Raw genomic sequence first — 21,753 nt, 5'->3', positions numbered from 1 at the left:
AAGTGATATTCAGATTTCATTAGAAATTCTTTTGTGATTAAGGAGATCATCAAGGAAACTAATCACAAGGATTTCAAGTTGGAGAATCATCACAACCTTTCAACCATATCTACAAGTGAAGTAGAAAGAGGCGGAGTAAACTTGGAAGAAGTTGAAAAACCTACAACAACAAGGCTGCCGGGCTAAGTGATCAAAGGAGCTTGTTGTAACGGAGTTTGTACTATTACGGGGAATATAGTGCAAACCTTCACGAGTTGTGAAGAAGAGTGGAGTAGGCTTACCACTATAAAAATCTCTCTCTCTCTCTCTTATTTATTTTACATATTGCATTGCATATCCCACTAAAACGTAATATCTTTTACAAGAAAATCCTAAGTGCAAAGTGAAGCTAAAATTTGATATAATCTTTCCGCTGCGTTATAAATCTTTAAAAGAAAAGTTTTCAAAAACCTCTTGTGAGTCTATTCAACCCCCCCTTCTAGACTCACATCGTTACCACCGGGACCAACAAGTGGTATCAGAGCACGTTACCATGAACGATGAACACTTTGTGTATACTGCCTGGTGATCCTCTTTGAAAAATCATCAAAATATTTTTGTACTTTGCACTATGTCTAAAATGGAACATCATAGGCATTTTCTCATGTTTAAATTGGATAAATTTGATGACTGGAAAGTTCGTATGCATGCTCACTTGTCTGCCATGCATGATGAGATGTGGGACGTGATCACTGATGGACCCATCCAAATATTACAAGTGAACCCCAATCGTATTCCTACTGACCCAACATCACCAGAGATGATCCCTAAGGAGAAATCCTTGTTGACCACCGAAGAGAGAACCCGAGTAAATCTCGACAACATAGCCAAGGATATACTCTACAAGGCTCTGGACGAATCATTGTTTCCTAGAGTAAGAAAGTGCAAGAATGCTAAAGACATCTGGGATGTACTTATGCTCATAGGTGATGCAGAGGAACAAGAGAATGAGAACAAGTTAACAATTGCCATGAAGAAGTTTGAAGATTTCAAACTCAATCCAAAGGAGTCCAAAACTGACATGGAAGCTCGGTTCATAAAGTTACTGATGGAGATCAACGATCTTGATGAGAAAAAGCTATCACAAAAGGAGATAAACTTGAAGATTCTCCGAGGACTACCCAAAAGTTGGGAGATGAAAGTAGTAGCCATGCGCGATCACAGAGATCTCAAAACAACGAGCACTACTCAGATCTTCAGTGATCTGAAAGCCTACGAGTTTGAGAAGGAAACACTAAATGATGAAGAACCCGAGACAAGGAATATAGCCTTAATCGCAAATCATCAACCTTCATCATCAACACCAAGGTCGAATACTAATTCCTCGCCTGATTTATTCACTGACGATCAGTTTGCTTTGTTTATGAGAAAGTTCAAAAGGTTCATGAGAAAGTTCAAAAGGTTCATGCGAAAGAATCAATCCTATGACAACTCGGACAAGGCAAGAAGAGCGAAGTACCGAAGTAGTGATAAAACAAGCGGATCCAGAACACAAGAGAAAGATGAAACTCAAATGCTATGCTACAACTGCCGAAAACCTAGACACTTTAAGGCAGAATGTCCATATCCTATAGTCAAGAAGCATCAAGACGAGCACAACTACAGAAAGAATTCGGGAAATTATCATAACCCGAAGAATGCACCAAATGATGCTGACGAGGAGCCAAACAAGAATCAGAAGAATGATAGGCGAAGGAAGGCTCTAGCTGTAGAAGAAAAGTTAGGAGATAAGAACGACGAGTCATGCACGTCTAGCTCCAGCTTAGAGAGTGACAGTTCGGAGGATGAGAAGGGACTACTGTGTCTCTTCAGTCAAGAGGACTCAGATGAAGAGTTGTGCCTTATGGCAGAAGAAGAAGAGGTAACTTCACAAAACCACTCATCTAATTATAGTTCCGAATCCACATATCATGAAAACCCTAGGGAAGCATTCGAAAGAATGATGAAGAGTTTTGATGATATTGAGGATTCACACTTCAAGCTTAAAGAAGAGAATGCTCAGCTATTGGCAGAAAGACAAGATCTCGAGGACTTAAAGTCCAAAAATGCTGAGATGCTTGAATCTATAAGCTAGTGTGAGAAGCAAGTTCATCTTCTTAAGGAAGAGTGTAAAGCAAAGGATGATAGAGAGCAAAACTTGCGTGCGGTACTTGCGACATTTACAAATTCATCCAGATTAATGGATCGAATGGTAGATGATCAAAGACCATCAGCGAGTAGAACCGGACTTGGTTATAACTCTAGCTCTTATCAACATGTTCTTCTAACACGACCAACTGACCCTTCTACTAGTGGAGGTTTAAGTTCTGTCTTTGTCCAAGGACAAACCGAAAATCTTGAGCCAGTGATTAATGCCTTAAATGGAACAGAACCACAATCAACGAGTCGATCTAATGATCCGACTGAAACACGTACTGTGGAACCTACGAGAGGAAATTCCCAAAACGGTAACCCGAGAAGTCATCGGACCCCTCGGTATAGACCACGCTTACCTAACCATCATGGTTCTGTCGCAAATGGTCAACCACTTGGGAGTAACCAATCTAAAGGAAAATTTCAATGCAATAAGAGGCAATACTATTCACAGAGGCAACGCAAAGGTAGACCTCAGGGAAGACCAAGCTCTTACCAAAATAGTGTCAAGAATTTCAAAAAGTTTCCTAGCATGCATAATAGCGGAGATGGTAGACTATATCCCAGTGATGAGGACTGGTTCATGGATTACGAACCAATGACAAGAGCAAAATTTCTGCTCCATCATAGACATAAGCAGACCTCATACACTAGGATAAACTCGAATAAACAAACGCCTCCTCTTCAAAAGGTTTATTCACCGAAGTCACCTCAAGCCTACTATGCTATCCCTTATGATTATCGCGTGTTTAATGGGTATCGTGGACCGAGGATGAACCTTACAAGTTCTAGGTATGCATGGACGCCCAAGCTCACAGCTAACCGTCAAGGACCCAAGAAGATATGGGTACCTAAAAATACCTAATCTTTGAATGCAGGGAAACATGACTATCTGGTATGTAGATAGTGGATGCTCAAGACATATGATAGGAGACAAACCAGAATTGAGCAACTTCAAAACGAAGAATGGTCCTAAAGTAGTTTTCGGTGGGAACTCAAGTGGACAAACTCTGGGCACCGGAGATGTTATGAAAAATGGCTTAATCATTCAAGAAGTTTCTTATGTCGAAGGATTAAAGTTCAACCTTCTAAGCATGAGTCAGTTTTGTGACAAAGGATACAAAGTAGTATTCTCAAAGGACAAGTGCCAAGTTATCTCAGAAACAAATCATGAAGTTGTACTAACGGCAAAAAGGAGAAAGAATATGTATGTTGTCACATGGGAAACAGTGAAGTCGAACACTTGCCTGATCGCAAAAAGCAAGAAAGATCTAAGTTGGGAATGGCATCATAAACTCAATCATCTTAACTTCAAGGCCATCAACAAGCTTGCGAGAAAGGATTTGGTTGAAGGATTACCGAATGTAATCTATGACAAGGATAAAGTATGTGAAGCCTGTCAAAAGGGAAAACAGATCAAGTCTTCGTTTAAGACGAAATCCCTTAACACCAACGCAAGGCCGTTAAGTCTACTCCATATGGACTTATTTGGACCTGTTGATCCAGTTAGTCTAAGTGGAAGAAAGTACACTCTTGTGGTAGTAGATGTGACATCGCTTTGTTCTGCGTAAGGTGAAGTGTCAAAAGATATTTGTATGATAAAACGGAAAGTTTGTGACTCCCCGAGTGTCGGTCTCGAAGGAGGGACGTGGAGGTGTGTCCAGCGTTCGGGATTTTACTTGATTGGATCATGCATAGGATTCGAGTGTGGTGAAGGGTGGATTTGTGAGTGAGAGTAGTTCATTTGGTTGGTTTGAGTGCAAGAGAGTAGAGTAAAGTAAAAATGATTTTGTGAATATGTAAAGGGGGTAGGGATTGGATAGTGCTCATGGATATTGCATAGTGGAGTGTCTAAGGTCATGGATTAGGATTGCTAGGATATTGTCTATTCAAGAGTGTGTTGTCTTAGTCCTTTTCCACCTTTGTGTACTAAGGCTTTTTTTGACCTAGGAATGCCTTCAAGCATCCAAAGTTCTAAGAGGAATTTTATCAAACACTTAAGCTACACACTATCCTACTATTCTTAAGAAGTCCATAGGAACTATGATTGTGTCAAACTTCAAATCCTAACTCTAATCAAAGACATGAAAGAGTCAAGAGCTCAATCTCTCATCTAGATTGGCCAAATCCAAACAAGATCTCATCAAAACAACAATCAATAGACAAGAATAGATAATCCATCAACACAAACTCATAGATCCAAGATATAGAGATAAGATCATCACACTAGCAATATTCAATCACACAATCCAAATCCCTAGACTAAACTAGCTACTCATAATATGAAATTCAAGCAAAAGCTAATTTAATCCAAGAACAAGATAGCAAAAGTTATAGAAATGAAATACAAATCACCTAGAAACAAGAAGGTCTTCAATCCAAGCTTGTTGTCTTGCTACAATGGAGATTGATCTAATCTAAAAAACTAAGAAAATGGAGAAAGTTCTCCAAAGGAAAAACTAAGAAAAGGAAACTAATTTTTCTGGGAACCTCTCCGAAAATTCATCAAAGTGGTTTAAATAGTCTCTGAAATGACAACCCTAGCTGAAATTCGCGCATCACCGTCTCCACGCCATCCACNAAACGAAGAATGGTCCTAAAGTAGTTTTCGGTGGGAACTCAAGTGGACAAACTCTGGGCACCGGAGATGTTATGAAAAATGGCTTAATCATTCAAGAAGTTTCTTATGTCGAAGGATTAAAGTTCAACCTTCTAAGCATGAGTCAGTTTTGTGACAAAGGATACAAAGTAGTATTCTCAAAGGACAAGTGCCAAGTTATCTCAGAAACAAATCATGAAGTTGTACTAACGGCAAAAAGGAGAAAGAATATGTATGTTGTCACATGGGAAACAGTGAAGTCGAACACTTGCCTGATCGCAAAAAGCAAGAAAGATCTAAGTTGGGAATGGCATCATAAACTCAATCATCTTAACTTCAAGGCCATCAACAAGCTTGCGAGAAAGGATTTGGTTGAAGGATTACCGAATGTAATCTATGACAAGGATAAAGTATGTGAAGCCTGTCAAAAGGGAAAACAGATCAAGTCTTCGTTTAAGACGAAATCCCTTAACACCAACGCAAGGCCGTTAAGTCTACTCCATATGGACTTATTTGGACCTGTTGATCCAGTTAGTCTAAGTGGAAGAAAGTACACTCTTGTGGTAGTAGATGTGACATCGCTTTGTTCTGCGTAAGGTGAAGTGTCAAAAGATATTTGTATGATAAAACGGAAAGTTTGTGACTCCCCGAGTGTCGGTCTCGAAGGAGGGACGTGGAGGTGTGTCCAGCGTTCGGGATTTTACTTGATTGGATCATGCATAGGATTCGAGTGTGGTGAAGGGTGGATTTGTGAGTGAGAGTAGTTCATTTGGTTGGTTTGAGTGCAAGAGAGTAGAGTAAAGTAAAAATGATTTTGTGAATATGTAAAGGGGGTAGGGATTGGATAGTGCTCATGGATATTGCATAGTGGAGTGTCTAAGGTCATGGATTAGGATTGCTAGGATATTGTCTATTCAAGAGTGTGTTGTCTTAGTCCTTTTCCACCTTTGTGTACTAAGGCTTTTTTTGACCTAGGAATGCCTTCAAGCATCCAAAGTTCTAAGAGGAATTTTATCAAACACTTAAGCTACACACTATCCTACTATTCTTAAGAAGTCCATAGGAACTATGATTGTGTCAAACTTCAAATCCTAACTCTAATCAAAGACATGAAAGAGTCAAGAGCTCAATCTCTCATCTAGATTGGCCAAATCCAAACAAGATCTCATCAAAACAACAATCAATAGACAAGAATAGATAATCCATCAACACAAACTCATAGATCCAAGATATAGAGATAAGATCATCACACTAGCAATATTCAATCACACAATCCAAATCCCTAGACTAAACTAGCTACTCATAATATGAAATTCAAGCAAAAGCTAATTTAATCCAAGAACAAGATAGCAAAAGTTATAGAAATGAAATACAAATCACCTAGAAACAAGAAGGTCTTCAATCCAAGCTTGTTGTCTTGCTACAATGGAGATTGATCTAATCTAAAAAACTAAGAAAATGGAGAAAGTTCTCCAAAGGAAAAACTAAGAAAAGGAAACTAATTTTTCTGGGAACCTCTCCGAAAATTCATCAAAGTGGTTTAAATAGTCTCTGAAATGACAACCCTAGCTGAAATTCGCGCATCACCGTCTCCAGAAATGACAACCCTAGCTGAAATTCGCGCATCACCGTCTCCACAAATGACAACCCTAGCTGAAATTCGCGCATCACCGTCTCCACGCCTGACAACCCTAGCTGAAATTCGCGCATCACCGTCTCCACGCCATCCACCCCTAGCTGAAATTCGCGCATCACCGTCTCCACGCCATCCACACCTAGCTGAAATTCGCGCATCACCGTCTCCACGCCATCCACACGCGTGTGAGCGTGCGTGGGAGGCTACTGGAAAGTTTTCACGCACGCTTACACGCTTGTGACCATCCAGTTTGGTCCTCCGGGGCTCCGTTCTAGCCTGGTTCGCTCTTTAAGCTCAACTTTTGCTCCTATTTGCTCCCGGGGCTCCTGTTTCGCTTCTTTTAAGCTAAAAGTAGCTTCTGTGCATCAGTTAGTGATTTACAAGTATTTACGAACAAAATTTACCAAGTAAGGACGCTATAGACGCGATAAAACACCCTAAAATGTGCCTGAAATAAGGGTATCTCGAAGTCTTATCAAATTTTCCACATTTTGTTTCTTGCTTGTCCTCAAGCAAGACATTTTACTCTCTAAGCAGATAAGTCTCCGAGATACTTTCTCATGCAACACAAAGCTTTTGGCAAGTCGAAATAATGGGTGTCTAAGACTGTTGAAACGGGGGAAATCATTTGTGTTATCTGCAAAGGATTTTGGTCAGATGTCAGCAACTCAAGAAATATTTTCGGGAAATAAAAACCTTTTGTAGATAAACAAGTAAAACAAGGGATCACACTCCTCGCACCATACACAAGCATGCATTTCCGAAGTTTTGGTTCACCTTCTATTTAAATAGGGCCTCTAGCCGATCCCACTAGTGGGAACGATGTGCACTAGCTAATCAACTTTCCATCCTTATACGCCAAAGCCCAACGTAAATGTAAATGAGGGTAGGGGCATGGACCACTCACCGCTTTTGGCTTAGCGCGGTTCCTCTTTCTTCTCACTTCCTAGGATAACGTCATCGAGCCACCCGACTTCACATGGAGCTCCATGCTTTTTCGAAGGTCAGTGCAATGGGTACTCGAATCCTAGCGAAGCGGCTCACCTCAGTTCTATTTTCTCAATTCTTGGGATCTTTTTATGTGAACAACCGACTCCAGATAAAGCTTTTTGCTTACCGAAGACTATGGTTTGGACACAACCCAACGAATTGGCTTCCCTCAATTTTAAACTATTGGTGATTGGCCTTTTGCCTTTTCAACTTCTCCTCATGTCAACCCCTCATGCCTTTTTCTAGTTACGATCAAGGGTTTTGTTTTCTCATTAAGCTTACCATTAGGCTCACCTTTTGCCCCATGCCCTACCAAGGTTAGTTCAATTCCGGGCCTTGCTAGTTTTATCTTTCTCAAATTAAAAAGTGCACACTCCCACTTCGAGAGATTCTTGACTAAGGTCCCACGTAAATAAGAGGTGAACATCATGCAAGCAGGCAAGAATATAAACTTATTTGGCTCTAAACACTCTCATGGGTGCGAAAAGTACCTTCCTCAAAGATATTTCGAGAGTAAAAATTTTTGGGCATCTAGTCAAAATTCTCTCTAGATAACACAAATAATAACTCTCTTTTCAAAACTGCAAATGCACCCGCTTATCATTCCCAAGAGCTTCTAACTTCTTATACTAAGCATGTAAGCATGTAAAGCACGAAGTGCGTCCTTTCCACACTTTAAAGCAAACATCGTCCTCTATGTTTCCATATGGTACAGGGTAAAGGAACGAAATAGGGATACTAAGGATAGACAAATAAAAATCCCTTTCCATACCTTGGAAATTGCTCTGGGATATAGGGTATGCATCAAACGATCTTATTAATCATGGTAAGCTCTAATATACGCATACAGAAAGCTATAAAGAAATATTTCCACACTTTAAAGATCAAAACGGGGCTTAAAATTAGAAAAGGGATAAGAGGATAAATCAAGTACGCATCCCTCTTTCCACACTTTAGCTTCCAGCATAGGCTTGCTCCCGTTAAAATTGCTCTATAAGAAATGGAGACATAACATACAAAAGGGTTTTCGGAGTACTATTCAATTATTATAAGCTGATAGAAATATAAAAACAGAAACATAGATAATAACGCATGTAATTAAGCAGAATTATTCGAATAGAAATGCGATAAGTAAAGCAGTTGCAAAGTAAATAACATAACGCAATAAAGATAAGTAAAGCAAAGTAAAGAAATTAAGGAAATAAAAAACGGAACCCCGCGCGTAGGGATCCTAATGTTCAGATGGGGCTATCAACCATAGTAACAACTGTTAAGGAACTCAGTATCAAATGTCAATAGGTCAGGATCGAGAACAAACGAAGGAAGGCATCAGTCATCACCGAAGGGCTGGAATTGCCTATCGAATCTATCTTCGAGCGTAGCAATTCTCTTATCATTTTCCTCCACCGCCCTTCTCATGCGGTTGAGGTCTTCGGTGTGGACATCTTGTCTCGCGGAGATGGATGTGAAGTAGCCTTCTTGCCATGTATGTTGCTCACGCCAGTAGTTCATCTGTTCATCATGGAGCTGCCTATGAAAGTTCTGCGTCGTGTCCCAATCCATTGGAATAGGGCCTTGCTCCTGTGTATCCTCCTCCTCCTCATTCTCTTCCTCGTCCTCATCATCATCATCATCAGAAGCCTCTAGATCAGGTGCATCATCACCTCCAAGCTTTAATTCTACGGTAAAGAACTCACCCACGGAGAAAGGAATTGTGCAACCTTCAGCTCTTTCTCCCATCAACCGGTCCAATAGGCCCAACCCGAAGCACAGTCTAGTAACGAAACGACCGATAAACACAGTCTGAACTTTAGGCTTTTGCTGGGTCTGGAGCCACTTTCTAGCTTGAACGCCCATGTTGATGCCAACCTCATTCTACATGCACCACATGTAAAACAAATCCTGCTTGTATACCTTGTTGCGATTTGTGGTTCTGCCAGAGAGATTTATAGCAAAGGCTAACCTTATAGCCTTTAGAGCATTGCGGGTGATGAGGTTTGCCTTTAAGTTTGAAGAGTTGTATGGGGCATTGTTGGTGATGCTTCTCCAATATTGCGTAGCAACTGTGTCTGAATCAAAATCCTCCATAAAGTCTCTAAAATATGGCATGGACACACTCACGGCATCATGGAATCCGAGCGCAACACCCAAAGTGTTGACAGACATACTATAGTGGTTGCCGAATAGAGTGAACGAAATGGATTCTCTTGCATTGTTAACCTCCTTTCGAATTTCCAAGGTCGCTAAGAATTCATAAGTAACAGGCGCATAGGTGGGTCCTCTCCACTCAAATAGATAGTGGAGGTGTGTCAAGCGTTCGGGAGTTTACTTGATTGGATCATGCATAGGATTCGAGTGTGGTGAAGGGTGGATTTGTGAGTGAGAGTAGTTCATTTGGTTGGTTTGAGTGCAAGAGAGTAGAGTAAAGTAAAAATGATTTTGTGAATATGTAAAAGGGGTAGGGATTGGATAGTGCTCATGGATATTGCATAGTGGAGTGTCTAAGGTCATGGATTAGGATTGCTAGGATATTGTCTATTCAAGAGTGTGTTGTCTTAGTCCTTTTCCACCTTTGTGTACTAAGGCTTTTTTTGACCTAGGAATGCCTTCAAGCATCCAAAGTTCTAAGAGGAATTTTATCAAACACTTAAGCTACACACTATCCTACTATTCTTAAGAAGTCCATAGGAACTATGATTGTGTCAAACTTCAAATCCTAACTCTAATCAAAGACATGAAAGAGTCAAGAGCTCAATCTCTCATCTAGATTGGCCAAATCCAAACAAGATCTCATCAAAACAACAATCAATAGACAAGAATAGATAATCCATCAACACAAACTCATAGATCCAAGATATAGAGATAAGATCATCACACTAGCAATATTCAATCACACAATCCAAATCCCTAGACTAAACTAGCTACTCATAATATGAAATTCAAGCAAAAGCTAATTTAATCCAAGAACAAGATAGCAAAAGTTATAGAAATGAAATACAAATCACCTAGAAACAAGAAGGTCTTCAATCCAAGCTTGTTTTCTTGCTACAATGGAGATTGATCTAATCTAAAAAAACTAAGAAAATGGAGAAAGTTCTCCAAAGGAAAAACTAAGAAAAGGAAACTAATTTTTCTGGGAACCTCTCCGAAAATTCATCAAAGTGGTTTAAATAGTCTCTGAAATGACAACCCTAGTTGAAATTCGCGCATCACCGTCTCCATGCCATCCACACGCGTGTGAGCGTGCGTGGGAGGCTACTGGAAAGTTTTCACGCACGCTTACACGCGTGTGACCATCCAGCTTGGTCCTCCGGGGCTCCGTTCTAGCCTAGTTCGCTCTTTAAGCTCAACTTTTGCTCCTATTTGCTCCCGGGGCTCCTGTTTCGCTTCTTTTAAGCTAAAAGTAGCTTCTGTGCATCAGTTAGTGATTTACAAGTATTTACGAACAAAATTTACCAAGTAAGGACGCTATAGACGCGATAAAACACCCTAAAATGTGCCTGAAATAAGGGTATATCGGAGTCTTATCAAGATGACTACACAAGATATACATGGATATCCTTTCTGAGAAAGAAGAACGAAACTGAAAAGGTTCTTCCGGACTTACTCCGAAGGCTTCAAACCGAAAAGGACTTAAGCATTGTCAAAATTCGGCCTGATCAAGGAACCGAATTTGTAAATAAGGTCATCAAGGACTTCTGTGGACAATATGGTATACTACATCAGCTCTCAGCGGCAAGAACTCCTCAACAGAATGGTGTTGCTGAAAGACGCAACAGAACCCTCAAGGAAGCCGCCAGATCCATGATAGCTTTCTCAGGCTTACCTAAACGATTTTGGGCCAAAGCCATAAACACTGCATGTTATACACAAAACAGATCTCTTATTCACAAAGATCATGGAGCTACACCTTACGAACTCTGGAAAGGCAGAAAACCTGTTGTAAAATACTTTCATATCTTTGGAAGTAAATGTTTCATCCATAACAACGGGAAGTCACATCTAAAGGCTTTTGATGAACTGCTGATGAAGGGATATTCATGGGGTACTCTGAAAAGAGTAAAGCTTTTCGAGTATTAAATAAGCGAACCATGGTGATAGAAGAATCAATACACGTAGTCTTCGACGAATCATCTAAAGAAGATATGGTAATCTTTGAGAAACCACAAATCGATGAAGAAACAAAGGATAGAGAAATTGAAGAACTATCCGAAGGATTAGAATCAGAAGACGATGATTATCCATTCTTTCCTAATCATCTACCGAATACTTCATCTCAGACCGAAGTATTACCGAATGATGGTAATGAACCAAATCAATCAGCAGTACAACAAGATGAAAGAAATCAAGGTAAACCCACAATCGATGAAGGAGCACCACCTACTACTTTTCAACCAGATCTAAAATGGTTGAGGAATCATCCTCAAGATCAAATCATCGGTGATATTCATGATAGTGTACGAACTCGTGCATCCATTCGGGAATGCATGATGGCATGTTTCATATCTCAAATTGAACCAAAGACTGTAGAGGAAGCATTGAATGACTCGGATTGGGTCATAGCCATGCAAGATGAATTGCATCAATTTGAGAGAAAAAATGTATGGGAACTGGTTCCACGACTTACTCATCAGAACGTCATTGGAACCAAATGGGTCTTCAGAAACAAGATGAATGAGCAAGGAATCATTGTTAAGAACAAGGCTTAGTTAGTCGCAAAAGGTTATTGTCAGGAAGAAGGAATTGATTTTGATGAAACCTTCGCTCCTGTAGCCAGATTTGAAGCTATAAGAATCTTTTTAGCTTATGCTGCATGGAGAGACTTTAAAGTCTATCAAATGGATGTCAAAAGTGCCTTCTTAAATGGACTTTTGGAAGAAGAAGTATATGTAGAGCAGCCACCAGGTTTTATCTCAGAAGTCGGGATGGATATAGTCTATAAACTCAAAAAGGCTTTATATGGTCTAAAACAAGCCCCAAGAGCCTGGTATGACACATTGTCATGTTTCCTCATAAATTGCGGATTCACGAAGGGACTAGTGGACAAAACACTGTTCAGAATCAAAAATGAAGACCACATCCTATTGGTACAAATCTATGTAGATGACATCATTTTTGGAAGTACCGACTCAGACCTATGTGAAAAATTCTCAAAACTCATGCAAGGTAAATTCGAAATGAGCATGATGGGAGAATTAAACTACTTCCTAGGTCTTCAAGTCAAACAAGAACGTGATGGGATTTTTATAAATCAAGCAAAATACACCAAGGTTCTCATCAAGAAGTTTGGAGTTGATGGGAAGTCCTCGGTCAAAATTCCCATGAACACTTCGTTACGCATGGATATTGACAACGAAGGGAAGGAAGTTGATCAAATGAAGTATAGAGGGATTATTGGTTCTCTACTATATCTTACGGCTAGTCGACCAGACATATCTTTTGCTGTGGGAGTACGTGCTCGGTTTCAGGCCAATCCGAAAGAAAGTCATTTGAGTGCTGCCAAGAAGATACTAAGATATCTAAAAGGGACTCAAAGTGTGGGACTTTGGTACCCAAAGAGTGACGCCTTCGATCTAGTTGGATATTCTGACGCAGACTTTGCTGGTTGCAAAATTGATCGAAAGAGCACATCAGGGACATGCCAATTCTTAGGGGGAAGGCTTGTCTCTTGGTTCAGTAAGAAGCAAAATTCTATTGCTACAAGCACTGCTAAAGCTGAATACATAGCAGCTGGTAGCTATTGTGCACAAATACTATGGATGATGCAACAACTCAAAGATTATGGTGTATCTGCCAAGGAAGTAAACATTATGTGTGATAACACAAGTGCTATTGCCATCACTCAGAATCCAGTTTTGCACTCAAGAACCAAGCATATTGACATTAAATATCATTTCATCCGACACCATGTGGAGAAAAAAAGACATCAAAGTCGAATATGTGAATACCGAAGACCAGCTTGCAGATATTCTCACAAAACCTATTGCCGAAGCAAGATTCTCTACGTTACGGCATGAGCTCGGTATGATAGAGATAAATTGATGAAGAGACAACCGAATCGATCAAAAACTGAAGAGACGCATCAGTTATGACGCCTTGAAATTAATGCTCATCAGAATCAGAGTTCACGGACTCACATTAATGGATAAACTCAAATAATCTTGGACGGTTGCAACATTGATTGGTCATTTCAAAGGGATAACAGCCAATAGGAGAGCTCCAACCTCTCTATAAATGGATCACAACAAAGGAAGGGAGAGGTATACTAACACCTCTTCTTTTGTGTTGTTTCCATTGTGCAGGAATGGATAAAGGGAAAGGAAAGAAAGCCAGCTCCGAAGAAAAACCTACAAAGAAAAGGTTTTCATTTCGGCTTATGCTCAAAGAGGGGACAAGCATGCTCAATAAGTTAAGAGAAGAGAAGAGAAGGGTGAACCTCTCCAAGGAGACACTTCTGCACATCCTCTGGAACTCTCTGATTCAGATTCAGAGGACTATGTACCCAAGCCGCCAACCATGTCTGTCCCCGGCTTTCACTCTGGAGGACTCACTCCACCAACCAAGGAACCTTTTTGGCTGGATCAGGATCTTGTGCCAAGACAAACCCCTCCACCCTCCATAGACAACACTGGGGATGATGCCTGGAACGATGTTCAGTGCTGGTATCAACAAAATCACAATCAGAACCAACAACCAAACGAGGGCTTTGATGAAGATTATCTCCGATATCTTGAGGAGATACTTGACCATGATGCTACTCCTGACTAGTTCTCGGCACATGGACATCAACCCGGTTATGGACCAATGGCTCTTTCCTAGAATCCGAATGCTGCCCCGTGTGCTCCACCTGCTCCTAGCCCTCCTACCACGGAGAGCAGTCAAGGCCAAAGCCTTATGTCTACTGCCAACAACAGACTTGCTAAGAAAAAGGGCAAGGCAAGGAAGTAGTTGTCACTCCTTGTTATCAGGGTTGGGTTGGTTGATTTAATATGTTGTCTTGATTGTCATCGGTTATCTTTAAATGAATGAATCTATCTTTCTGCTTGTGTGGTTTGTCTATCTTACCGAAGAGTGATATAATCTAAGTCTGAAACTCTACCGAGGAATAGTCACTCATCTAACAGTACCGAAGACTGTTAAAATATACGCCATGTAATGATAACCGAACTTATGCTCACCGAAGGTTTAAACTACCGAATCCTTACCTTTAAGACCATATGCATCACACTGGTGCTAAGTCAAAAAGGGAACCGAAGGATTAAGCATGTATCTTGTTGAACAAGTTTCTCGGAGAAACCCACTTATGACCGTTTAATCTGAGAACGTGGGATCGTGGCGACACACGTGTCAATGGTTTATTCGCTGATAACGTTGAGGCATGCGCTCCAACCGCACTGAACCGTCAGACACGAAAGGACGGTCCATCAAAGATGTGATGGTAATGAGTACGTTTTCTCTCTCTTCATTAAATGGGTATTTCATCTTATGGGCAAATGACCTTTTTGGCAAAGAGTCACGACTATGGTCTTATGCCATTTTTGCCCTCTCAATAAAGGGCATTTAAGGGATTTTGTCTTATGTCTATAAATTCGCCCCATTTCCTCTTGGTGACCCGACCCACCGATCCTCTCCATATATAATCGCACTCACCTTTCACTTGGTCCTCTCATAACACCGTTACCTTCTCAAAAACTTCCAACAACCCTAAAACCACTCCCAAAAACACCGACTGTTGGCTATCATGACATCATCAAGCTCAAGTTCATCGTCTGGAAACTCAAGCTCTTCTTCTGACAAGGTTTCTGGTAATCATGGCCCCATTCCAAAACCCTCACCCTCACCGGACAAGGCCAAACCCACTCAAGAAAAATCTTTTGTACCACCAAGGATCATAACCCGCCCATGTGAGGATGTGGAAGTTTTCAGATTCTTCCTCACCACTGTTAAGGGTCAAAAGTCCAAGCACTGCATAGTTAAAGCTGGATCAATGCTCGATGTCAAAGGCTTCCTCGAAAGAGTGCTTGATAAAGATTTTGGAAATCACGTGGTTAAATGTCTCAATGACGGTAATCTCTACAAGTTTGTCACTTTTAAACACAACGCTTGGTATCCTATTGATGTGACACAGTTTTACATTAATGCTGAGGTACATACTGTTAATGGCATACATGAAATTCGCTCAGTAGTTCATGGTACTGAGGTTGTTGTTACTCATGAAGATATACGGAAGGTTTTTGATTTTCCTGTTTGTGGAGACGGTTTCCACCCAGATTGTTCTGGAAAGGAATATAGTAAGAAAAGGATGTGGAAAAAGATGAAAGGCTATTCACAACCAAAATCCATCACTACAAGAAAATTGTCCATTCGTGAGAGGTAAAACCATCACTAAAACTTCAAAAACCATCATAAATGACTTTTAATGACGGGAAATTTACCGTCGCGACTCGTTGTTATATCTTCCGAGGATAAAGACAATTAATGACGGGATATGAAACCGTCATTAGTGAGCATATAGTGATAGTATATTTACCGTCACTAAAATGTTCTTTTTGTGACAAAGAATCCCGTCATTAATACAACTATTCACTAGCATAATTTCCTCTCGTATATTCTTTTAATGATGGAAAATCCCGTCATTAATATTACTATATTTTATTGTCAAATATTATTATTTTTTTATTTTTAATTTGTATATATTCTTGTTGCTCATTAAATATTCATTTTTGTAATATATTGTTTGATCATCGACATTATACGATAACTATAGATATTATATTAGTACAACTTATAATTTTAACAATAATGCAATCAAAGTAAACTCATCACTATATTAAAAGACTTTATCATCACTACAAAAATAAAATGTTTCACACAACTTTGTAAAGACTAAAGACAAAGAAACTAATTACAACAAATAGTCATAGTAATGTATATATTGGCTATATTGCCTCAAGCCTTTTGCATTTGAACTAATTTTGCCTCAAGTCTTGCAAGAACAGTGGTGCGCTCAAACCCCTGCTTATCATCTCACTTCCAGTTTCGGAATCACAAGACACTGCCAATAAAACCCCAAAATGTTTTAGTATAATGTTAAGGCATACAATTTCTAAGCTTAGAATTTATCAAATGATCTATCAATATATGTAACAGAGCAAGGAGAAGGGTGACAGATACTATGGCTTATGTTAAGAATAATGATAATACAGATTGCAATTGAACTATTATGTGTGTACATCACCCTATTTTTTTTGGAAGAAAGTACAAAATCTGTATGTTCAGAAAAGAGTTGTGTGTCTAGGAAGAGCTGTTTCACGCAATACAAACACAAATACATTAGCAATTGATTCATCATGTTCGGTTTGAAGCATTCATAGAAAGCAAACTGAAGATTTTTTAATGTTTAGAGCAGAGCATTTCTTGATTATTTCAATAGTTTAGTGACATTATATACATATCCCAGGAAACAAAGTCAAATATAAATCGAATGGTCCTTAATCTTAGTTCACAATACAAAGAAAGAACCGTTAATATAGAACACTGAGCATTAGAAACATACCTTTACAAAAGGTTAATCTCAATAGGGGAAAGATTCAATGAAACTGTCCTTCAAGAGCAATATGATACCTATATTATACATAAAGGCCTGAGTCATACCATCATGCCTCCTCAAGATACCAGGGGTATTAGGGACCTGAAGACAAAATTCTGTAAGTGAAATTGTAGAAGAAATCATGGAAATATGGGTAGCATTGGAGACAATAGCAAACCTGAAAATTCTGGTAGCTCAATGTAAATCAGAGTAGCTCTTATATCTACCTGAAGGACAAGGCACTTGCTGCCATAGCAAAAGACTATTTCTAACAGTTAGGATACTGGAGTATTGGACAGTGTTCATAAAACAAAGAGACCTATGGAGTGCATACCTCAGGTTTCCCTGTTGAAAGTACAAGAACCAAAGATGATTTTCCTACATTCAGAGCCCCAACAAGACAAAGAGTTGGTTGTAACACCCCAATTTTCAACTCTTACATTTATTACAAAATCCGTAATAAAACGCTGCGGAAGCTTACATCATATCAACAGAAAACCGGGTGCTACCGCCACACCTAGAGTGAATTCTATCACCTCTTTGACAAACTCCACTCTAAGTGCACAGGTTAAACTTACAACATGAATAACAATCCCTGTCTACATCAAAGAGTAGACCTCAACCTGTACTTCCCTTCTATTCCGAGCTCATCGGCTACAGGGGCCCACACTAATCTGCAACTGATAAGAAACACATTGAAGTGCAGTTAGCGCGACGGCTAAGTAAGGATATCCATGGGTTATCCAAAACTAAATAAAGGTTTTGTAAAACTTGATTACATCAAAACCCTATCCTTACTCATCGGCCGAGGTTCTACCTGCAACCTTTACGAATAGCAATTTATACACATAATAGGCAACAATTTCAATATCATCTTAATCATTTTCCCTCTAGACGAGGTCATATAATAGTCATTTGCCTACTCAGATCATATAATGCTAAACATTTAAGCATATAAGCAGAAAAAGGGAAAACACAAATACCATATTTGTTCTCAAACATATTCTTTGAAAAATCTTTCCTCAAAGGACATTCTCCTCACTTTTCACCATCTCCTTTCCGTAGCTACAGCGTAACTACATTTTCATACAAAATTTCCACTTAGTTTCTTTATAGAAAGCGTGAGGCCTTTGGAGTATTCACTTAACTCCTTCCCTGACCACTTGGATCATCGAACTCGGGTTCAGTGGTCATCACCCGGTCTAACACTGATCCCCTGGACGTAAGGTTCGTTAAAATGATCCCTAGCTGGCCCTACTAGGTCCATAAAAACGACACCTACCCGGACTTCTCAGAGTAACTATACTTTAAGTGTGCACACCCCCGCAGGAATACCTCATCCAAACGAGTTATATAGTACCCGGCGAATAGACTTCGCACCTTCAGTATGAATGATCATACTACATACAACAACCTTGGGCAAGGGCACTTTAAGCCACCCGAAGGCTAATCAAGGTCCTCCTCAACTTTACTAGAAACCAAGGGTTTGAAAACCATTTTCCTTCCTTTCTCATCCTCCTTGAGTCAAAATCACTTTTTTTGGACATGTTCCACGAAATCAAGTCCCCCTTTTTAAATCGATCACCATTCTCAAAATAGTTCAAAGTCTTGTTTCTCAAAACATTTTCCATCATCACCACACATATGTATATATATGCATTCAACATAACATTTTCCACATTTATGCATATTCACATAAAGTACACATACTATATGTATATATATACACGTTAAGTATATATACACTGCACATACATGCTTTATAATATACATAATACAACATTTTGTACATACATTACACACACATTATAATATACATAGCATGCTTAACTTAAATATTTAGGCACATTAACAACCACCTCATACCATATATAATATGTATATATTACTTATATATATACATATATATGTTACACTACACATACTATATATATAGAGATACAACCTTCATTTAATTATACATATATACTCATATATGTACATATATATATATATATATAGTTTAAACACACACACATCACACGTGTATATATATATATATATACATAATACACACATAAATATATATACTACACGTATATACATAGGTTTCATATACATAATACCACTTCCTTATAAGAAAATTTCAGCTAGCGCAGTCTGAAAGATTGAGCCGGTAAAGATAGTTCCCGAACTCTTTTTCACTTGAAATTTTTATGGTAGAACCCTAAGTCATAGTACTTGATGTTCATAAAAAGTTTTGGTCACCTAGGTTTACGAATTAACACAGAAAATTACATTTTTACCCTTGGCAGTGTGCTGTCCGGATTTTCTGCTCTCTGGACCAGTTTTGGAAAATGATTTTGAAACCACACTTATACTACTCCAAAAATTATGAAATTTTTATGGTAGCTTCTAGACTTATAGAACTACATGTCTAAAAAAAATTGGATCAAAATACTTTACCGATTTTTCCCAGAAAATCACGGAAGTTACTGCCAGAATCTACCCTGATTTTTCCTTTCACTATTTTCACAACTATAAGCATATATGGGCATAAATATGATATGTACATGCATTTTCAGCCATTATCATGTATAGAAACATATTCATAAAACCCCTAATCTCATCATTCACTATCAATTATCTAGTTTCAAAGAACCTCAACCAAATAAAGGGATTCCTTACCTTCCGTAGGAAGCAAATCTTGGATCTTTCCCCAAATTCACCTTAAAACCCTAACATAAAACACGGTAATACGAATATGGTTCAACAAAATTCTACCCAAAACTATGAACTAGGAGTAAAACATAACTTTTAACCGATTAAAATTGAAATTTACCGAACCAATCGCGATCCAAGCTCGAAAATTGCTTCTCTCTCCCTCCCTCTCTCTCTCTCTCTCTCTCTCTCTTACGGAAATGAGGGTGAAGACGAAATGAAGAAATGGAAATGAAGAAATGTGACTTGCTCAATCTTATCCCTTACATATATACATATACGTAATAATATATTTAATAATAATAATAATAATAATAACAATAATAATAATAATAATAATAATTATAATAATAAAATATAATATGTGGGATGCTTATCCAATTATATATAATAATAATATTAATAAAATATCTCCACAACATATCAGTTGTGGTCCAAACAGATAAAGTTTCGGTGGAAAATAATCCAGAAAGAATAATTTCCGACACCAAAATTTTATTCCAGTCAAAAGCTCCCAAAATGGGCTAGGTTCAGTACACTGCGAAATTTCGCGAAGTACGATCAGAAATAAATTTCGACCCTTATAGCTCATCCAATTTCAACTTAACTAAGCAGGAAGTTCATACTTAGTCATATATGCCTAATCATCCATTTCCAAAGAAATCCGAGCTGAAAATTCGTCCCCCAAAAATTTTACGGTTCGTGACCGGCACATACGATCGCAGCTTAATAACAACTATACTTACTTATAAAAATTCTTTCGAAATATCTGAAGATCATAACTTAGGAATGTCAACGCCTTAGGATAATGTTAATAAAATACGGGGTATTACATTGGTGTTTCCAAATCAATAATAACTGGCATTGCTCGTAATGTCTACAACCCAAAGTAATAATTAGAGAAAGGCAAATTGTGAGGTTTCTTAATTTAGAACATATTGCAACCATCTTCAAGTCAAGAGAGTTATGAGAACATGAACATTATTTGCATGACAACCAACAGACTAATAGATAGCCATAGTATGTTATAATGTGCACTCCCGGACACATATATTTGTTATAGAAAACTTATATAACAATGTATCCCTATCATTTTAATCATTCAGTTTTATGCCTTATCTACTCTAAACTAATTCTGCCATAGTACCAGGTTGTGTAGGACACAAAAGGTGAGTTCAGAATATCCCTATACAAAGCTTACAAGTCTCAAATCACTCATTTTGCAAATTACAAAAATATAAATAATGTGCCACCAAGAAGAAAAGAAGATAATACCAAACAAGCTATAAAATTTGTAATATATATGTTTTCTTAGCAGGGTCAGTTCCTCTGGAATACAAGCAGAAAGCATGGAGAGGTAAGTAGTGTAATTTGCAGTGATATAGCTGAATCATAGCTGCACAATTGCTTATTAAAACAAAAAGATGGCCCAGTTCTGCAAGAAAATGAGCACAAGCCACATAGAAAATAAGCTCAATTCAACTCCTAACCACTCCAATAATACAATTAACTTATCTATTCGTCAATCCATAAAAGCAAATCAGTAAAGCAACCACACACAATGCAAAATTAACACCCAAGCGACGACAGGAGAGAGGGTTGCGTGAGAGAGGGCTAGCGGGCTGCGACTCCTATCTCCTGCAATCCAGATTAAGAGACAGGCAAGAAGGCAGAGAGGGTTGCGCGGCTGCGATTAGGATTTTAGGGTTCATGAGAGACGGAGAAGTTGAGAGACAGAGGGCAATACTGGTTGAGTGAATGAGAGACAAAGGGTTTACTGGAGTAAATGAGGAAGAAGTAAGGCTGTAAAATCTTATCATTTGATGTATAAGATGGCGCCCAAAAATAAAATTTTGGGGGGAATTAGATTTTAGTGAATTCAGACATCAATAGCGAGAGTAGCAAAATCTTCGGTACCAATAGCGAGAGTATACTTTTAAAATAAGAATTAAATTAAAATTTCGTCACTAAATCATAAACCTTTAGCTAGAGTAATTCTTTACCGTCACAAAAACTATGGAAATGATACATTTAGTGAGGGGTTTTTCTACCCGTCACTAATTTTTT

At 38.8% G+C, this 21,753-nt stretch overlaps 1 protein-coding gene across 1 annotated transcript; it reads left to right on the top strand.

Moving 5' to 3' along the window:
- The first annotated feature begins 619 nt into the window (after window positions 1-619).
- Window positions 620-2,113, top strand: LOC116029672. Its single transcript, XM_031271720.1, has one exon. The coding sequence runs from the start codon at window positions 620-622 to the stop codon at window positions 2,111-2,113; it is 1,494 nt and encodes a 497-aa protein (XP_031127580.1).
- The last annotated feature ends 19,640 nt before the right edge of the window (window positions 2,114-21,753 follow it).

This window comes from Ipomoea triloba, chromosome 9 (genome assembly GCF_003576645.1).
Source record: "Ipomoea triloba cultivar NCNSP0323 chromosome 9, ASM357664v1".
NCBI lineage: Eukaryota > Viridiplantae > Streptophyta > Magnoliopsida > Solanales > Convolvulaceae > Ipomoea > Ipomoea triloba.
The sequence above is the reverse complement of the archived record's forward strand: the minus strand, read 5'-3'. Positions and strand labels throughout refer to the sequence as shown.

What these genes read in the sequence shown, in the direction of transcription:
- LOC116029672 (XM_031271720.1), top strand. Translation starts at nt 620, where the DNA reads ATGGAACATCATAGGCATTTTCTCATGTTTAAATTGGATAAATTTGAT.